The sequence below is a fragment of the Apodemus sylvaticus genome, chromosome 21 (assembly GCF_947179515.1).
Source record: "Apodemus sylvaticus chromosome 21, mApoSyl1.1, whole genome shotgun sequence".
In the NCBI taxonomy this organism is placed as follows: Eukaryota; Metazoa; Chordata; class Mammalia; order Rodentia; family Muridae; genus Apodemus; species Apodemus sylvaticus.
Genome location: NC_067492.1, coordinates 52,155,952 through 52,175,613, shown reverse-complemented (window position 1 = coordinate 52,175,613; position 19,662 = coordinate 52,155,952). Strand labels below are relative to the sequence as shown.

General features: G+C 43.7%; 1 protein-coding gene across 3 annotated transcripts in view; it reads left to right on the top strand.

Moving 5' to 3' along the window:
* The window catches only part of Slc10a7 (solute carrier family 10 member 7), a 229,270-nt gene that overhangs the window by 107,644 nt on the left and 101,964 nt on the right, over nt 1-19,662 (top strand). The window contains exon 6 of one of the 3 annotated variants that reach the window (XM_052166078.1): nt 15,138-16,879. The exons of 1 other annotated variant lie outside the window; for it this stretch is intronic. In XM_052166078.1, the coding sequence (XP_052022038.1) occupies nt 15,138-15,302 (165 nt within the window). In that variant the 3' untranslated portion in view covers nt 15,303-16,879. Of the gene's footprint in view, nt 1-7,969; nt 8,065-15,137; nt 16,880-19,662 lie in introns of those variants that run through there. One more of the 3 variants, XM_052166080.1, reaches the window with a different exon arrangement.

Sequence of the window (19,662 nt, the reverse complement as noted above, 5' to 3'; positions counted from 1 at the left end):
CCACGAGATTCTGAAGCTTAGGATTCATAAGACATGAATAGATGGAGAAATATTGGCTACATAGTCTTTAGTTAGGAATTCGCTGTAGTGTGTCCCTCACAAATCCAAGTTTTATTTTTAAAGATTTGTGTTGTTTATTTATTTTATGTATATGAGAACACTGTCACTCTCTTCAGACACAGCAGAAGAGGGCATTGGACCCCATTACAGATGGTGGTGAGCTACCATGTGGTTGCTGGGAATTGAACTCAAGTCCTCTGGAAATGCAGCCAGTGCTCTTAACCCCTGAGCCATCTCCCTAGCCACCCAGGTTCAAGTTCTGAACATGTGGTTTCAAAACAGATGTTGGCACTGCCTGCAAACTTTTAGGGCATTGAGTCTAGGGTAGGCCTTTGAAGGTGATAACCATCCCTAGTTTGAATCCATTTCCTTCATGTGAGGAAGTAGCAAACCTTGATACTAAGGATGGAGTGGTACTGGTAGCCATGCCTTCCCTGCCTGAAGGATATGCAGCCATGAGCCAGTATAGACAGGCATAAAAATAATTAACATAGAAAATGGGTCCTATGAAGTAGGATCTTTATTGTGATGAACCTGAAGATTAGGATTATAGGCTTTTGCAACTATCCTAGAGACAGATTGTGGAAAAAATTGGTGCTGAAAGCTAGAATAAACTTATAATAGTGTAAGCTGGAGAATAATGAACATTTTGGTGAGATTTCAGAAGATTGGTGTTCTGACAGTGGTGCAGGCAGTGAAGGCCTGCTCATGAGGCCCTGGACAGAACAAGTACTCTACCAGGGAGGGCTAATGTATTGGATGAAATAAATTTCAAAACAACATAGCATTCAGGTTGTAGAGAAGTTGTTTCAGGCTGCTTTTAAACAGATTTATAGTGAAAACTCAGAGAAAAGTAGAGTGGAAATTGCAGGAATCATACAGTTTGAAGAAGGAGCTTGAACAGGCAATGTGGCAATAATTTTTCTTTAAAAAGAGATTATCGTTTAAGAGAAATAGTGAACTCCACATTTGGACAATTGGAAAGTGGCTTAAAGGTAAGACATTTCCCATCAAAGACTTCGAGGTATAAGCTAAGAACTCATGTGAAAGACTTTCTTTTGAAATTAGAGTGCCTTTGAGATGGAGAGGTTGCCGGAGGGCTGCGGTCTGGGAAAGCATTTCCCCTGGGTCTGTCAAAAAGGTGCCTAGAGGCCCAGAGTAGGCTGCAGCTACAGGCCAAGGACAGTTGGCCAAGAAGTGGTTTTGTTGCTGTGATACATCTGACTGTGTCGCCAGTTGTATCTCAAGCTGGTTACAGAGCTTGATGTTGTCCACAGGCTGCTAGACTTAGAAGCATGCAGAACATAAAAGTCGTGGCACCATGCAGGATAGAACCGAACTTCCAAAGACAACCAGGAAGGACAGGCTGGGGGTGGAAGGGTCAGATCCCTTTCCTGGAGCTCCTGAGCGCCTGTGTGCCAGTGTAAAGGGGGCTGTCTAAGTCGCCCTGGGGGTCACGGGATGTTCGCGATCCCAGGAAGGTGGAATGGAACATCTGCTGCTGTGAGATGTGTGAGATACTGCCCGAGAGAAGGGCTGCGTACACTACCGGGATTAGGCCCAGGGGTGGGGCTTCCTGTGACTGCTAGTTAATGCTTCCCTGCTGGGTTTGGCCTGGCTTTTGACTCCTTCCCTTGTTATCTCCTTACTGCTCGCTTTTGGGGTGGGATGAGACAAGGCTACACAGTGAGGCCCTGTCTTAAAAGAAAACTAAATGAAGGAAACAAACAAAACGTAGTATAATGTTTACTTTAGTGTATGTTTTTATCTTAGTTGACCTTTGCAAAGTGAACAACGACAACAAAAAAGCCATCTCCAGGCACCCGGAGTTATAAGGTGTATTTTATTCAGCCCACTATGTTCACCAGCTCTGCTGTCAGTGTAATGTAAATCTGTCATGGCACATGTGACAATCACAGGACGGCATGGATGGTGGTATGTCCAGCCCCTTTGCTTTGCGCCTGCTCTACACTTGCACACACAGAGAAATGCTCCTGTGTCAGCACCATCCTCAGGCTCTGCTGGCTCACTTCGGCTCCTTCAGTTTTCTTTTTCAGTTTCTAGAAGGCCAGTCTAATGATGTGTCCTCTCTATCTTTGTTTCCCTCTCCTCCCCCTTTTCCTCCCTGCCCCCCTTCTTCTTCACCCAACCCATTCTGTATGTGTGTGTTTGTGTCTGTGTGTCTGTGTTTGTGTGGTGTGTGCCTATGTGTTTCTGTGTCTCTGTATAAGTGTTGCATATGTCTGTCTGTCTGTCTGTCTGTCTCTGCGTGTATGTGTGTGTGTGTGTGTGTTTGGCATGATAGCTGCTCTTACCTGCATGCTCCATTGATGGAGTGTGAACGGCAGGAAGCTCTGTAGGACCTGAGGACCTGAGGCCCAGCTGAGTGTTTTGGTTCTCTGTGAGCAAATTTTCGAACCATTCCACAAATCCAAGATTAGGATGCTACTCTGCGGCTTGGGTGCTACCATTACGAGCACATCCTTTTAGTTCCTTTCTAAGTCCCGATGGCTCAGCTGACACCTGCGATTCTTGTTTTCTGTCTCTTGCATTGCGTTTCTGTGGTGTATGGAAACCAGAAGCAGATTGACCATAAATTGGACCATGCATCTGTCTCATGAGTCATGTCCCCCCACCCCACCCCAGCTCCTTACTGCTGCAGTTCACATCTCGGTATAGGCACGGCTTGAAGCAGTGTCCCACTCTTCAGTCGTGATGGTGTCTGGCTCCTGGCAAGATCCCACTGACCTCACCTTAGGGCTGCTGGTGCTTCTTACTCCCCGTTTCTCTCTAACCCTTGGCAGCCCTAAGCCTTATTGATCCCTCACCCCTTGTAGCTTGCTGTTGCTTGTTTCCCTCCATTTCCATCAACTCTTTGGGACACCCCCCCCCCCCCCGTGTCTCTGGCTGCTCCTCAGTTTCCTTCAGGAGTTCTCTGCTGGGTGACATCGCGAGAGCTAAAATATCCCAGTGCTTGGTTGTAATCTTGGCCCCCTTTCTGTATCTGGTATTGCTCTAAGAAAATTCATCCAATTGCAGCCCTTTGTGAAATATCAAACTGACATCTTTAGCTCTGACTCTTCCTCTAGATGGCAGACTTGAATATCAAAATGCCTATCCCAATATAACTGGGATATTAAATTAACATTTCCAGCTTAACCATACGAAAGTAGAGATGCTGATTTCCCCTCGCTAGTTTTTCCTTTGTGTGTCTTTTTTCAGCTAATGGCTCGACCTCATGAGGCTTTGAGGGGTCCCTTTGACTTCTTCTTTCCCTTTGCACCCCACCCCCGTATTTCCTCTACCAGAACACCCTGTTGGATACCTTCACTGCATAGTATGTTGATCATCTCTACACCTCCACTTACAGTCAGTGTCCAAATCAAAAACTGCTGTTAACTCCTGCTTATTGGGCTTCAGCAGTCACTGAATTCAGCAACTGAGCCATTCCTGAAGTGGCTGCCCTGCTTCTGTACGGAGCCGGATAGAGTCCTGACTCGGCGTGCAGGCCAGTCTTTGTAGAACTTTAAACCTGTAGTGTGCATCGGACTCTCCCAACTCCTTTCCAGTTTTTAAACCTGCCTTGTTCTTTGCTTTCTTCGCTAAGGTCTAGATTCTGTGTCGCAGCCAGCACTGCCCTGTGCTCTGCCGCTTGCAGCCGCCCTCTGTGGCAGCAACTTACACCACCTCTTCCACCCCAGCGCACGCCGCATGCACGGTCTCTCCTCAGACACCCTGTGCCCGGGCCTCCTCGAAGCTTCTTCATCCGGCTGTGGCTTCGGGCTCACCTTTTTCTTCAGATCCTCACAAGGTGGCCTTCTCCTTGTCCCTTAGATGTCGGTTCTCAGCTTAGCTTCCCAATAGCTTCCCCTATGTACCTTTCTGGTACTTTCTACTGACTCTTCCGTAATGTCTTCTCAATGAAATGGCAATAACCATGATGTCTTGTTCATTCCTTCATAGTTTGTCAATGTTTGAGAGGGCCGAGTCCTTGTCTGACATTTCCCCTCCTATGCTCTCTCTGCCTACACTGTGTCTGGCCTACTGTGCGCAAAATATCTGTAGAGCAAATGAGCCACTTTCAGGGCTCAGCCTCTGGGGTTGGGCGTGTCCAGCAGCCAGCCTTCAGATCAATCGATCAATTGATCAATCAATCAGTCGATCAATCGGCACCTGTCCCCAGGCTCTTCTCCCTTTGCCCGCCATAGCTTTCTTGCATCTCCCTCTTTTTTTCCTTCAAGATTATCTTGTCTTTTGTCTCCATCTTTAGCAAACCACATTTCATCTTCCATATCTTTTGCTGTCCCCACACTTTCTTCTCTGAACTCTAATAATTGCAGCATGCGTTGGTCCATCGGCCTGTTTCCCATTATAACAAATTAGCAGGCATCCTGATCACCAGCTCAGTGCTTGCCTCTTTCTCTTATAAGGGCTGTCCCTCTGTTGGTAGGAAGTGGATCTACTACAGCCTCTTCTTTGGTATTTCTGGCTGTTATGATCTTGGTCTTTTTCTGACTTCTTTTGTGGTGAAGAATCTCTTCTATGCTTTCTCTTTATATCTTAAACCACAAGGAAAAAAAAAAAGAACCCAAGACATTTAAACTCTAATGGCTTTCTCTTGTTACCTGCCCATGCAAGTGTGTGTGTGACACTCTCTAAGTGACTCTTTATTTTGGCTGCAAGAGTATCGGTAACTTTCCTTGTTACTGTTTAATCTCCTTTCTTCAGCTTCTGTTCCCTACTGGAGAGTTCTTTTTAAAGGAAAACAATAACAACAACAACAACAACAACAACAAAAAACAGTGCATCCAGTGTGTTCTCTCTCTCCCTCCCCTCCCCCTTCTCTCAAATTTATTTATTTCATTTATATGAGTATATTGTAGTATATTCAGACACACCAGAAGAGGGCATCAGATCCCATTACAGATGGTTGTGAGCCACCATGTGGTTGCTGGGAATTGAGCTCAGGACCTCTGGAAGAGCAGCCAGTGCTCTTAACTGCTGAGCCGTCTCTCCAGCCCAACTGGAGAGTTCTTGACAGTGTTTCTTCTGCTCCTGTTTTAAAGCCACACCAGGGATACTCACTGTAATATGATTGCCTTGGCATCCTGAGGCAGTCTTTTGTTTGTTTGTTTTCGGGTTTTGGTTTTTTGAGACTTTTGGGCTGTGTTCTTAAATTGGCTGTGGTCAGCTGTATACACTATGGGACCGTGTCTAGCACAGGCAGTGGTCAGCTGTATGTATGCACTATGGGACCGTGTCTAACACAGGCAGTGGTCAGCTGTATGTATGCACTATGGGACCATGTCTAACACAGGCAGTGGTCAGCTGTATGTATGCACTATGGGACCGTGTCTAACACAGGCAGTGGTCAGCTGTATGTATGCACTATGGGACCGTGTCTAACACAGGCAGTGGTCAGCTGTATGTATGCACTATGGGACCGTGTCTAACACAGGCAGTGGTCAGCTGTATGTATGCACTATGGGACCGTGTCTAACACAGGCAGTGGTCAGCTGTATGTATGCACTATGGGACCGTGTCTAACACAGGCAGTGGTCAGCTGTATGTATGCACTATGGGACCGTGTCTAACACAGGCAGTGGTCAGCTGTATGTATGCACTATGGGACCGTGTCTAACACAGGCAGTGGTCAGCTGTATGTATGCACTATGGGACCGTGTCTAACACAGGCAGTGGTCAGCTGTATGTATGCACTATGGGACCGTGTCTAACACAGGCAGTGGTCAGCTGTATGTATGCACTATGGGACCGTGTCTAACACAGGCAGTGGTCAGCTGAATGTATGCACTATGGGACCGTGTCTAACACAGGCAGTGGTCAGCTGTATGTATGCACTATGGGACCGTGTCTAACACAGGCAGTGGTCACCTATATGTATGAACTATGGGACCGTGTCTAACACAGGCAGTGGTCAGCTGTATTTATGCACTATGGGACCGTGTCTAACACAGGCAGTGGTCAGCTGTATGTATGCACTATGGGACCGTGTCTAACACAGGCAGTGGTCAGCTGTATTTATGCACTATGGGACCGTGTCTAACACAGGCAGTGGTCAGCTGTATGTATGCACTATGGGACCGTGTCTAACACAGGCAGTGGTCAGCTGTATGTATGCACTATGGGACCGTGTCTAACACAGGCAGTGGTCAGCTGTATGTATGCACTATGGGACCGTGTCTAACACAGGCAGTGGTCAGCTGAATGTATGCACTATGGGACCGTGTCTAACACAGGCAGTGGTCAGCTGTATGTATGCACTATGGGACCGTGTCTAACACAGGCAGTGGTCACCTATATGTATGCACTATGGGACCGTGTCTAACACAGGCAGTGGTCAGCTGTATGTATGCACAATGGGACCGTGTCTAACACAGGCAGTGGTCAGCTGTATGTATGCACTATGGGACCGTGTCTAACACAGGCAGCGGTCAGCTGTATGTATACACTATGTGACTGTGTCCAGCATTTGCTGTAGTCAGCTGTATGGACAATCAGAGCTGTGTGTTCTGATTTATCTTCTGAAATTCCTGGTGGCTTTGCCACAGCTTGTGGTTGTGAAGTTGGAAGAAATTCCCAGATGTCTGAAAACTTTTCTGACATTATTTTAGTTGACAAATAGTGGCCTTGCCTCAAAATAAGTATTATTTAATCCACAGTAAACCATCTTTTAGTTCTTACATCAGTCTTGACTTTATTAAAGTCAAAAGTAATGTTTAGGGAGGATAAAATCATAAATATGATTCATAAATACTTAAAACAACAACAACAGCACTCTTGGTTGAATAGAAATCCCACTTAGAATTGTAGTTTATCATTTAAAGAAAAACTTCTGGGATTAAGGGTAAACTGGTTTTAGAAAAGAAATCAAATATTATAGAATTTGAAAACCTAATTTAGCATGTATCAGATTAATGCCCTGTAAACTCTCTAAGTCTGAATTCAACTGGCACTACGCCTGACTTAATTCACCTGTTTATTTTCTTCTCTTTCTTTGGTTATATGTGTCTAAATCTCAGTTACTTTTTCGTTTATGGGTTTAAACATTTAGTAGTGATTTAGTAAGGGCCTTATCCTTCCCTGCTATTTTTTCCCCAGCAAATTTTTGAGGAGGTAGTGGTCTGGAATTTTTCATGTGTGAAATCACCTTTTCTGTGAGTATATGCACAACCTCACAGTTTTACCAATGTACATATTTTTTTACTGGCAAATAAGCAGAGATTTAAAATTTTGTACATAAACAGTAAAGTTGATAAAGGCATTTTTGTATATTTGTATCCTAATGTGCTTTTTCTGTTTTAAAAATATGCTGTAGTTTATTGAAATAAATCTGATTTTGAGTTGTGCCACACGACTGTAATTCCTTCAAACACATGTCACTATGCAGTATATTAAGGCAGTGTCAGCAACAATCCTGCCTGTACTTAGAGTAATGTAATCTAAAACTATCAACCCTTTCTACCCTCGTGAGCTTTTGGCTTTCACACTGGAATGCACAAAACAATTCATTTAGGCGGAGCTTTTAGTGGAGCATCCATCACAGGGAAGGTTCTGTTTCCGTGTCCACCTTCCAGTGAGGCCGGCTTTATGCCTAGCATCATCCTGTTTTCTGAGCCTTTTGAGTGACTTTGGTTTAATTAGTTATCCCTTTGTTTAAAATTTAAGATGATGGAGCCTGTCTGTGGTCCCAGAGTTGATACAGTTGGGGAATATGTCACATGACACCAGAATCTATCTGCTTTAGTAATACTCTCCAGGTACACATGAAAAGGGACCTTTCAAAGGTGCGTCTGAGCCAGAGAGGAGGATAAGTCATGTTGGGGAGATGGGATGTAGAACCTGTGGGATGTTCTGTAATAAGAATGATCTGTGTGTGATTCATTCACAGTGAAAAGAATGGCCAGTCTCTCGAACTCAAAGCCTGTCTTGACTTACGTGTATGAAGACTCCCGATAGACTTCTATGAGTGCTGAGTTCTAAAAGATTCAAATCGAGCAAACGATAAGGAATAAAGAAAACAATAAAAACACAAATGACATATGTAATTATTTACCCGTCAAAGTGGAAAGTTAAGATAGGAAATACATAGAAATATTGACTAACCAAAGTACTCACCAAAATAACATTCTAGGGAGGGAATCAAACTGTACACTGCGCATTCACTTGTTGCGATTTTTCATCTAAAGCAGTTTGAACATGAAGGTATGTTTAATGCATTTGGGAAGAAGGTATATTATCGTTGAACCCCACTCAGAGCAGTCACAGTTGTCTGTCGGTGAACTGGACCATACATTTGTTATGAGCAGAGTCGGAGACACAGGGGCTGGAGAGCCACAGCGTGGAGAAACGTCCTCTGCCTCAGTGACTCTCTGCTTTAGAAAGTGAGACATGCGGGGCTGGAGGAAGGCTGAGCTACTAAGACTGCCCGCGCTTGCAGACGACCCTTCTGGTTCCCAGCGCCCACATGGCGGCTTCACCGTCCACAGCTCCAGTTCTGGAGACTCCAGTGCTCTCCTCGGACCCCTGTGGGACTGCAAGTGCAGGATACACATATGCACATCCAGGCAAACACCCAAACGCGAAATCAGAACAAGTGCACGCTTTCAAAGTGGAATCATGGACACACAAATGTATGAGGTGCAAGACATTAGGAGCTGTGTGAGTGTGTAAGGCAGGGTGGGACAGGGAACAAACAGTGCAGTGGTGACATGGAGGAGACATTCAAAACTGGAGAGAGGAAGGTGGTCAGCAGCAATGGCTTTGTGGAAGAGGTAGAGTTCCTGACTCGAGAACAAAAGTCTCTTTAAACATGTCCAATACCCAAAATCCACTAATGTCTGAGACATGTCTTAAAATATATACTCTCTACCTTATTGTTATGAGTAGATGCATAGAGAAATATGGCCACAATGATAAGGGGAGTCAGAATGTATACATCTTTGAAACATTCCAGGTTCTTGCCCAGTCTTGTCGGACCACACGGTGCACATTCCTATGTACTCGTGTCTGGGCTTGGCTGGCTTTCTTAACTAATATACCATCAAAAAGAAAGTTATATTTTATCTTTGGGGGAGGAAAAACTTTCTGAAGCAGTCTGCCTATTAAATTCTCTCTTTATAGTCAGTATTTTTTATTGAAACTAGGCATGTAACCACGAGCTGATCCAGTGTCTACTTTCCACACTAACGTATACTCTCCAGAAAGGCAGAGGCTGTGCTGGTGCTGCAAGCCCAGAGTGCAGAACGGGCTCTGGGATGAGTCAGGGCTGACACGAAAATGCCGACCTAGGTAGCCAGTAGCTTATCAGTTTTACTCGTCCCAAATATTTTTCATTATGTTGTAGAAAGGAAGAAGGTGAAACAAGGAAGTGGTGGCACATGCCTTTAATCCCAGCACTTAATCCTGAGATTTCTGAATTCAAGGCCAGCCTTGTCTACAGAGTGAGTTCCAGGATAGCCAAGGCTACACAGAGAAACCCTGTCTCGAAACACACACACACACACACACACACACACACACACACACACACAATAAATACATAAATACATAAATAAATAGTAAAAAAAATAAAATAAAGGTGAAACAAAGCATATATATATAGAGAGAGTTCTGGGAACAAATGTTAATGAAGGAGGTTACAGAAAAGAAGACTAAAAATAATGAACTTAGGCTTACATTCATGCTGTGACCATGGGCCTTACTAGAGATGGAAAGCTGACTTCCACCAGTCCCAAGGTCAGTGGAACTGACCTTCAGTACTAAGCTGAAGAACATTTGCTGTCAACTCTGATTAGATTTTTCCAGTGATGCAGAGTAATGGTGTCTCAGTCCAGATTCCTGCATTTATTGCAGTCTTCTGTATGTCTTTAGAACAATCTTGACTATGTGTAACATTTTGATGAGATTTTTTAGATTCATTTATTCTTGAAGTTAGGATTAGACACCATCCAGCCCGATGGCTAAATTTTCAAAAGCTGCCCTAGATGACCGCTCTTATTGTAGGTGCTTACACTACATTGCCTTCCCAGAAGACCCAGGCTCCATCTTTAAAACCAGGTACACTGATTGTAGACATGTTTGGATTTGATGTAAAAATTTGTAATTTATAACATGTTAGCTTTCCACATTTAGTATTTGAGTTATATTAACACAATGCATCATAATCTTATGTTAGCTTTTGTCTGTGTCGTTGTTGAGATTCCCATAATCCATTCATTCCTCAGGAAACAGTTCTTCATCCTATGTCCTTAGCACCAGCAGTCTACCCCTGAGTGCTAGGTACACGGTTGTATGATAGATTCAACTAAATATTGGGTGATGTAAATGAGAATTTAGTACGTAGGACTTGCCATTGGGTCCTCCAACATCTATAAACTGTGCCCAAACACATTGTATTGTTAGGGTTTTACTGCTATGAACACACACCATGACCAAGGCAACTTTTATAAGGGCAACATTTAATTGGGGCTGGCTTACAGGTTCAGAGATTCAGTCCATTATCATCAGGGCAGAAGCATAGCAGCATTCAGGCAGATGTGGAGCTGGAGGAGCTGAGAGTTCTACCTCTTAAAACCCACGCCCACGGGGACCCACCTACTCCAACCAGACTACACCTACTCTAACAAAGCCACATCTAATAGTGCACTCCCTGGGCCAAACATTCAAACCATCACATATATATTCCTTGATTTGTTGTTTTGTTTTTAAATGAAATTTGGTAGGTAAGAGGAAAGAAAGGTTCAGGCTTGGGCTACTGAGTTGTTGACCTTTGAGTGAATAGTTAAGTGATGGCTTTATTTAGAAGAGAGAACTGCTCGTTCAAAAGGTCTGGGGCAGGATTCCTGGGAGGTTTTCAAAGAAGTAAAGGAAAAGCCTCTGCTTCTTGAAAATGTCTAGGATAAGGCAGAGGTTGCAGGAACTGCTGGGTCTTGGAGACCTCGTGAGCTTGTTAAAGAGGCTTTAAGGGTTTAGTCTAAAGATTTCATCAGGGACCAAAGCATTTGATTTCAGACTTAGAACGAGTGTTCAGGCATTATAGTATGAGAACTATCTTAAAAATTTCCATCAAGATCAGAGAACTGGGCTGAGTATGTAGCTTACTGATGGGTGCAAATTGACTATGTATGAGACCCTGGGTCTCAATCACCAAAACCAAAATTAAAACAAACAAACAACTTAGCCGCAGCATTAGCTCATCTCTGAAGGCATGCTCCTAGGAAATAGCAGTGGCTGTGTTTACTAAAGCTATGCTACCTGTACATGCAATAGTTTTTCAGCAATAAACAGTGAATGGCATAATTGACCTTGGCAGCATAGTTTTTCAGTAAATCTGTGGGTCATAGCGAGTGAGTGTGTGTATGTGTGTGTATGCCTGGATTTAGAGTGGCTATTCAACTGCTGGGGACAGAGCCATACAAAAGGCAGGTAAGTCCTGTCTTCCGCAAATCAGTACCTTTTGTCTAAGGTCTCCAGATATCCTCAGCTCTAGTCAGGAACACCATTAAAAGCTTATTAGGAAAGTAAGAGTACTTAGAGAATTGTGTCCTCACAGGGCATGCCGCACCAAAGAGACTACCTGTGCAAGTCCATTTTATCTGCACACACACTACAAACACTCTTGCTCACTTAGACACACACACACACACACACACACACACACACACACACCCCTCTTTCCCTGTAAGGAAATGGCCAGCGTGTTCCTCTCTGTACTTCCTCTGGCCAGTCAATCCCCATGTCTGTTAAGGAGCGGCGTGTGTACATAGGGGCTCAGGAAACAAAGCACAGCTGCCAGTCCCTTCGGTTTGTGAGGTGCAATGACTGCACGATGCTCTCTCTTCCCCATCTCTCTAGCACCATCAGGTTATGTCTCAGACATGGTGGAGAGACAGTGGGGCCCCCGTATTGGTCTGTGGATGAGCACAGCAGTTGCGCCACATCCGCAAGAATAGATCACAGTGAACATCCCCGAGCTCCGTTTGCAGACATTGTATTTCCACCATGACAAAATTCCCACAAGAGGTTAAATTATTCATGCCTTGGAATCTGTGGGATTCAGCAGAGAGGCTCAGTGTTATTGATGGCAAACTTTATCTCTCTTATTTCTGAGGCACATAATGGAGTAGGGAGGCCCTCAAGTAGCCAGAGTTAGTGTTTAGGCTAATTTTGCAGGGCCATTGGGCTTTTGCCTTAATGTGTACAAAGACGATTTTCATCCGTCACAGCAGCTTGGAAGCAGATAGAGGGAGAGAGAATTGGCACTAATTTATGGACCTCCCAGCCCTCTCGGTGTGGCACACCCTGCGAGGGCAAGGTGCTCTAATTACACTTACTTCACCTAATGAGAGCTTTTAATGACAGTTACTGATTAGAAGTGGAGATGTGTGGGGACCTTAGAGAAGACATATTGACTCACAGCCGACAAGACTTCATCAGGGCCTAGCAGTTGACTAGGCACTTTGAAGGCCGTCTCTGCACCTTGCTCCAAATGTCTGAGTGGACTATACTGAGGTACTGAGATACACTTTATTTCTCGGCTTCAGCAGGTCAGAAGAGTTCAGGAATTCTGTTTGCTTTTAGCAGTGTCTTTACGCTTTTTCTTCCTTGCTGATGGTCACATGAACTGTTCCTCCTTTTGGTGACAAGAATAACCCATAGTCCGGAGTGCTCTTTTTAGAAACATTGATCTGAACCATGGCAAATGGACACCTGACATTGTTTTCCTCTTCACACATTTGCAGCATGCACATTGGGGGACACAGGACTGAGAGGTTAATGGCATACTGTATGTAATATGCATATGAGAGGTGTAATGAAGACTGAGAAAAAGCCCTGAAGAGATAGCCTGTGCCATGCTCTGAGCACAGCAGCCTTCAGACATAGTGATGCTCCGCACTTCAGTGACGTAGAAGAAAGTATTCCAAATGGTTTACCAGAAAGAAATGGTAAACATTTTGAAGAGGCAGATGTATCTATTCTGATTTAAGACGTGTTCCTGCATCCAAACAGTTCAGCGTGCTCCACAGTTGTGTACAGCTTTTTATTTTTGCTTTTGGTTTGGTTTGGTGTGTGTGTGTGTGTGTGTGTGTGTGCTTGTGTCTGTGTGTGTTTCCGAGACAAGGTTTGTCTATCCTCAAACTCTGTAGATCAGGCTGGCTTTGAACTCACGATATCTGCCTGCTTCTGCCTCTTGAATGCTGGGACTAAAGGCGTGTGCCACCACAACGTGGCACTATGTACACATTGCAATATACCAATTAAAAATAAATTTAAAGCCAAGCAGCAATAATTGCTTGCTGTGGTACCAAGAACATGCATTTACATAATCTACATGTACTTTCTGGAGCAAGACAGAAATTTTCTTTGTAGATCCAGATGGTATAGTATTTACTTTTCCTTTTTGTTTGTTTGTTTGTCTTTCAAGACAGAGTTTCTCTGTATAGCCCTGGCTGTCCTGGAACTCACTCTCTAGACCAGGCTGGCCTCAAACTCAGAAATCTACCTGCCTCTGCATCCCAAGTGCCACCACCAAGGGCCACCACTGCCTAGATACTTCTTTTGTAATCACATTTTCCCATTATCCAATATCCTGCTACTTTGCTGCAGGATAAACTATGCTGTTACTGTTGTTGTTGCTGTTGTTGTTGCTGTTGTTGTTTTTGTTGTTGATGCTGTTGTAGCTGTTGATGCTACTGTTGTTGGTGGTGCTGTTATTGTTTTTGTTGTTGTTACTGTTGTTGTTGCTGTTGCTGCTACTGTTGTTTTTGTTGTTGCTGCTGCTGCTGCTGCTATTGTTGCTGCTGCTGCTACTGTTGTTTTTGTTGTTGTTGCTGCTGCTGCTGCTATTGTTGCTGCTGCTGCTGCTGCTGCTGTTGTTAATGCTGTTGTTGTTTTTGTTGTTGCTGTTGCTGCTGTTGTTAATGCTGTTGTTGTTGTTGCTGTTTTTTTGGTCTTTTTGAGACAGGGTTTCTCTGTGTAGCCCTGGCTGTCCTGGAACTTGCTCTGTAGACCAGGCTGGCCTTGAACTCAGAAATCCACCTGCCTCTGCCTCCCAAGTGCTGGGATTAAAGGCGTGCGCCACCACTGCACAGCTGGCTGTTGCTGTTTTTGCTGTTGTTATTGTTGTTGTTGTTGTTGCTGCTGCTGTTTTGCCATGCAGCCCAGGCTGGTCTGACACTCCCTGGGTGGCCTGACTGGTCTGGAACATATTAACCCAGGCTGCTTGTGAATTCAGTATTCTCTTACCTCCAGCACTCGAGCACTGTGGTTGGAGTCATGGCCCTGACTTGTAGCAGGATGATGTATCCTTTCTTACTTCATACGTATACTCCTTCATAGAGAGACTAATCTCTCCTGGATTTTCCTTTTCAAGTTGCATTAGTTTAAACTAAAACCTTTTTGCATTTATATTTTTCACCTTTGTAACTATTATCTTTATTTTTAACTTTTATATGTTGTTTGCGATATCTGTGTGGGCATGGATGTCAGAAGGCAATTTTGTGGCATCATTTCTCTTTCAACTTTTCTTATGTTCTGGGTTCAAACTGAGATTCTTAGGTAGAGGCAGATGTTTTTAATCCCAGCACTCAGGAGGCAGAGGCATCACTGGATCTCTGAGTTCGAGGCCAGTCTGGTCTTCAGAGTGAGTTCCAGGACAGCCAGAGCTACACAGAGAAACCCTGTCTCAAAAAATAAACAAAAAGAAAAATGAAAATATGCCTGCTTAACCTCTAACTGTGAATAGGTTTGTGTTGTTAAATGTCACTTATGTCGGCAATAGGCTCTGTATGTACATATGTGTGTATGTGTACATATGTGTGTATGTGTACATATGTGTGTATGTTTAGGGTTATGTATAATATCAAAGTTCATTCCATTCCTTGTTGGCCAGCTGCAAAGTCAAACACCTGAAAGCTTGTACTGTTACCTGTTATTCTGTTTGATACGTATATAATAGGCTACTACAGATGTCTTAGGGTCTCTGATACTGTGTTAAAAAATATCATGACCAAAATCAACTTTGCTGAAAAAGGGTTTATTTCATTTTACAATTCTAGTCCATCATCCCAGAAAGTCAGAAGAAGTCCAGGAACCTGGAGGCAAAAACTGAGACAGAAGCTATGGAGGACTGCTGCTTACTGGCTTACTCCCTGCGGCAAGCTCCATCTGTCTTTTTTAACCCCAGGACCAGTAGCCCAAGAAGTTGGCACCACCTACAGTGAGCATGGTCTTCCCACACCTACCATCCATCAAGAAAATGCAGCACTTGTTTGCCCACAGGCTAATCTGGTGCGGACATTTTCTCAGTTGAGGTTCCCTCATCCCGAATGACTTCTATCCTATGTTGAGTTGATATAAAACGGTCCAGGATAAGATGTAGTAGTCACTGCTCTGTTGCAGTGATAAAATACCCCAAGAAAAGCAACATAGGGAAGAAAGGTTTTGGTTTGGCTTATGACCAAAGGTGCTCTAGAGGGATAAAGTCCAAATGACAGGCACAGCGATAGTCAGGGGAATGTGGTATCAGGAGCAGGAAGCTGACTGGTCACATGTTTATCCACACACAGAGTCCTATCCCATCCTCCCTCCCCCTGCTTCTATGAGTGTGTTCCCCCACCCACCCGCCTACCTTTTGTAAAGGTAAAACATAACCAAGCCTTTGTTGGATTAGAATTCTTTAGTACCCCACGAATTTAGAAAGACCATATGCCCTCCCTAAAGATGGGAAAGATTTTATTTTTTCTTCTGAATTTAGAAATTATTATTTGAGGGTAAGGTCTATAAACGTTGAACGACAAGTGTTTCTTAAAGAGATATTGAAGTGCTTGCTTTTGCAGAGGTTAGAATTAAAGCTACTCTTATTAACAAGAAGGGAGTAGGGAGCATTGAATATCCCCTAGGTGACTGAGAGCAGGAGGCACGTCTTAGGGGCTATTGTCCAGAGTGGGCCATCCAATGGTGGTGTTTAAGAACAATTGCCTAAGGCTGTCTTGGGGCAAGTGCATGGTAGAAACAGAATTTGCTCCTTTAGGGGAAGGGAAAAGAAGACCTTGCTTCCCTAAAGATGGATGGCTCCTCTTTGTCTGGCCGAAGAGTGGCACTGATGGATTGCAGAGTGTGTGATAGCAAATCTTGCTTGTGTCCAGTGAGGGCCTTTCTTTGGCGGGTAGAAGGGCTCAAACTGAGAAGTCTATTTGGGATGAGTTATCTGTAATCTCTGCCTTTCCCTGGAGAGGGAGGGAGTGACTAATTGCTGCATCCCTTAACAGTAATTGAGACGGATTGAGGGCGGAAATAAGTGATTAACCTTGAGCCTCCTCCTGACACTGCTCATGGTCCTGTTAGACTGGGTTTCTGGGGTGCCTTGGTGGTTCAGTCACACAGATGACCACGTAGCTCCCGTAATTAACTTAGGCCGTGTGTTTCCGCCCTGACTCTCAGATGCTTGTTGGTCTGTTGACATCATTCCAGGAATGAGAGTGACAGCCAGAGGCAGAGTTACTTAGAAGCTAATGAAGGACTGTCATCTGCACAGGCCTCTTACTAAGTCCTGGAGCTAATTTTGGACCACCAGACCAGACCGTATGAAGTTTAGTTCCTACAGAAGAACCAGGTTCTGCCTGTGTGGCAAAAGTCTCATTACAAATAAGCAATCTGACAGACTGAAAATTTTGATGAAATGGTCGGCAGGCTTTCTTTACTCAAGAAATTTTGGAACCATTTAAATTTCGTAAGTCAATACCTGTATACCCTATCTATTCTCTGAACTAGAAATTGAAATAAAAAATTTCTACTTTTATGCTTCTGTAAGTAAATATTTTATTTCTTCATTAAAATATTAATAATGTTTAAAAGGGAAAGTATAAGAAAACTCCACAATATAATAGTCATAATGATAATATATAGGTTTATATATTTGTGTGTACCAATACAATTGCATATAGGAATCAGATGAATTTGCTTCAAAGCATGTTACCTGCATTCTGCACTGTGATGTTGACTATCTCCGTGTGGCCTTCTTCTGCATCAGCAAATTTAGTCCCCTGTGTGTAAGCAGATACTCAGAACTGTGGAGCTGAAGTATACGTGGTGAATGGGATTATTTTTTAAACTAAAAAATAAATATTGGCAGTTTGAAAAAAAAAAGCAAAATACATTACTTAAAGATGTTATGTACATTGATTGTAAGTAGCTTTTATGAGACAAAGTTCTCAGTTTAAGCAGAATTTCTGTAATCATTTTCTTACAAGTATATGTCACAAGTCCCCTGGTGCAGCGTCACTCAATTTCTGAATGCATAGTTATCTCTGGCAGCGTACATGCGTGCATGTGTGCATGTGTGTGACTCCTCTCAGAGGAGAAGGCATTTTCCCCTTAGGTTTTTACTGTAGTTGTGGATTTTGGCTTCCTCCCTGATAGGGTTGTAGGTTGGCTCAGAGGAGGAAGAACTACAAAATGCTGGGTTCAACTGAATTTTATTTGCTCAGTGGTATCATCAATGCTGTCCTTCTGTCCGATGCTAGTTCTTTTTAGGTGGCTTCCTTCCCGGTAGATATCAAATTTTGCTCAGAATGCCTTTTAAGAAATAGGAAGTTGGCTGTCTTCTGCTTGGCCTCTCTAGTGGTCTAGTCCCTCCCCCAGGATTTAGACACTGACAGCTCTTTGGCAAGCAGCTATTTGTCAGCATGAACCGCTGAGTGAACTTTGAACTGTTTAATCTGTCATGAGTCTGGCCACTTTGAAGCTATCAGGAACTTCGCATCCCTCAGCTCCGAATCGTATATTTGACCTGAAGCTCAGTTGGCATTGTGCTGAGAAGCACCCAGGAGAAGGGTGGAGCTCCTATTGACACACCCTTTGGAAAGAGCAATAGATACAGAAATGGACGCTGTAGGGTACAGCAAAGGACTCCACAGCTAGCTCTGACTTCAGTTACAACATGTTTCTTTCAGCTAAATGTTTCTCTAGTTTGAAACTTTTGTCTTCAGGAAGCTAACTCCTCACTTCTCTGAGTTTCTCAGTTATTCAGCCTTATAGGCAATGAAACGAGAGAGTATTTCTTTCTTTTTTAATTTTTGAGATTATAATGTAATTACCACCTCCCCCCTTACCTTTTCTCTCTCCACCCCCATATATCCCTCAAAATTCTCTTTCAAATTCATGACTTCATTTTTCATTGTTATTACATGTATCTATGTCTATCTGTATACTTATATATTCCTAAATTCACTTTAAGCTAGTTATCTAGATACTGGACACACTTAATCCTACCATCTGTAGTTACAGTCCTAGGCTCTATTGGCAGTCCAGTCTCCCAAGGATGTTTGTGACAATGATCCCTCCAAGGCCCCTAATGGATCTGCTTTAATAAACAATCTTAGAAGGTACTACTATGTCACATTTAAGATTTACTTTTGATAAGAAGAGTAAGGGATAAGTAATTTCCAGGAATAGCATAACCCTCTATAAACACCAATGGTTACATACTGTTTTGAGCTGTTGGATGGCATATATCCAAACACATAGGGCCTTGATGGTTTGGTGATTATGACCATAAAATGTAACTTGGATTCTATTCCTAAGCTCTGCAATTCTGCTAGGCCAGTTCAGACAGTCTCCACAGGAAGCAGACATTGAGGTCAGAAGTTGGGTCAAAGCCTTTTAATTGTGAGGCTCCCCTCTGCCTCTGGGCTGGGTCAGTAGCCTCAGAAGCTCTGATGTAGGCTAGAAAGGGCATATTATGGGGGCTCAGGTGGTCGACTCGACTGTTCTAATGCTCCATTGTGAATCACAGATTATCTGCTTTGCAGATTATCTGATCTTCTATCATCAGCCTTCCCATTGGGCTTTCAGTTGCCAAGGCCAGTCAGGAGAAGTCAGTTGGGTACGGTGAACTCTGCGCTCCCTTCACAGGCCCAGATGCCAATCAGCCACAGCTGCTTGGCGTGGTGACTTAGGCCTTTTTGATGGTATTTTCTCAACCTTATTCTGTATTCTCCGTAGTTGACTAAACCTCATTTTGTTCACATCTCTAAGAAATCTGTAGGCTGGAAATCAAGTCTGTCATACAACTCATGCAACGTGAAACCTTCTAGAACAGCGTTGCTTTGTCCATGCTCTCTCTCATCAACGTAGACGTAGCACTACCAAGTGAGTCAGCGTCTGCTCTGGAGTTCATGAAGCTCTCCAGCCTAGGCTGTCCTTAGGCCACAGTAGAGCTGTCCCAAGCTCTACTCCAGTGAAAAGATGGGGTGCTTATTTATGTGCATCGCAGTGCCCCTGGACTCGGGGGCAGGGGAAAGCTATATTGTGAATTATATTTCTGTTAAAGATCAGAATATTTGTATCCTTTGCTCTTGTTTTTGTAGACAGAGAGAGAAAAGAAGGGCTAGTGAGACAGAGACAAAGAGACAAACACAAAGAAACTGTGCTAACCTCTCTGGTTAAGTGGGGAGTGCCCCTGATAAATTCTGATTGCTATTTTCCTTCTTTTGGCACACGAAAACATCCGTATACCTTATGTGCCAAAAACAAAAGTTGCATACTCCCGGTACGTTGACCTTTGGTCTCTGTCTGGATCCG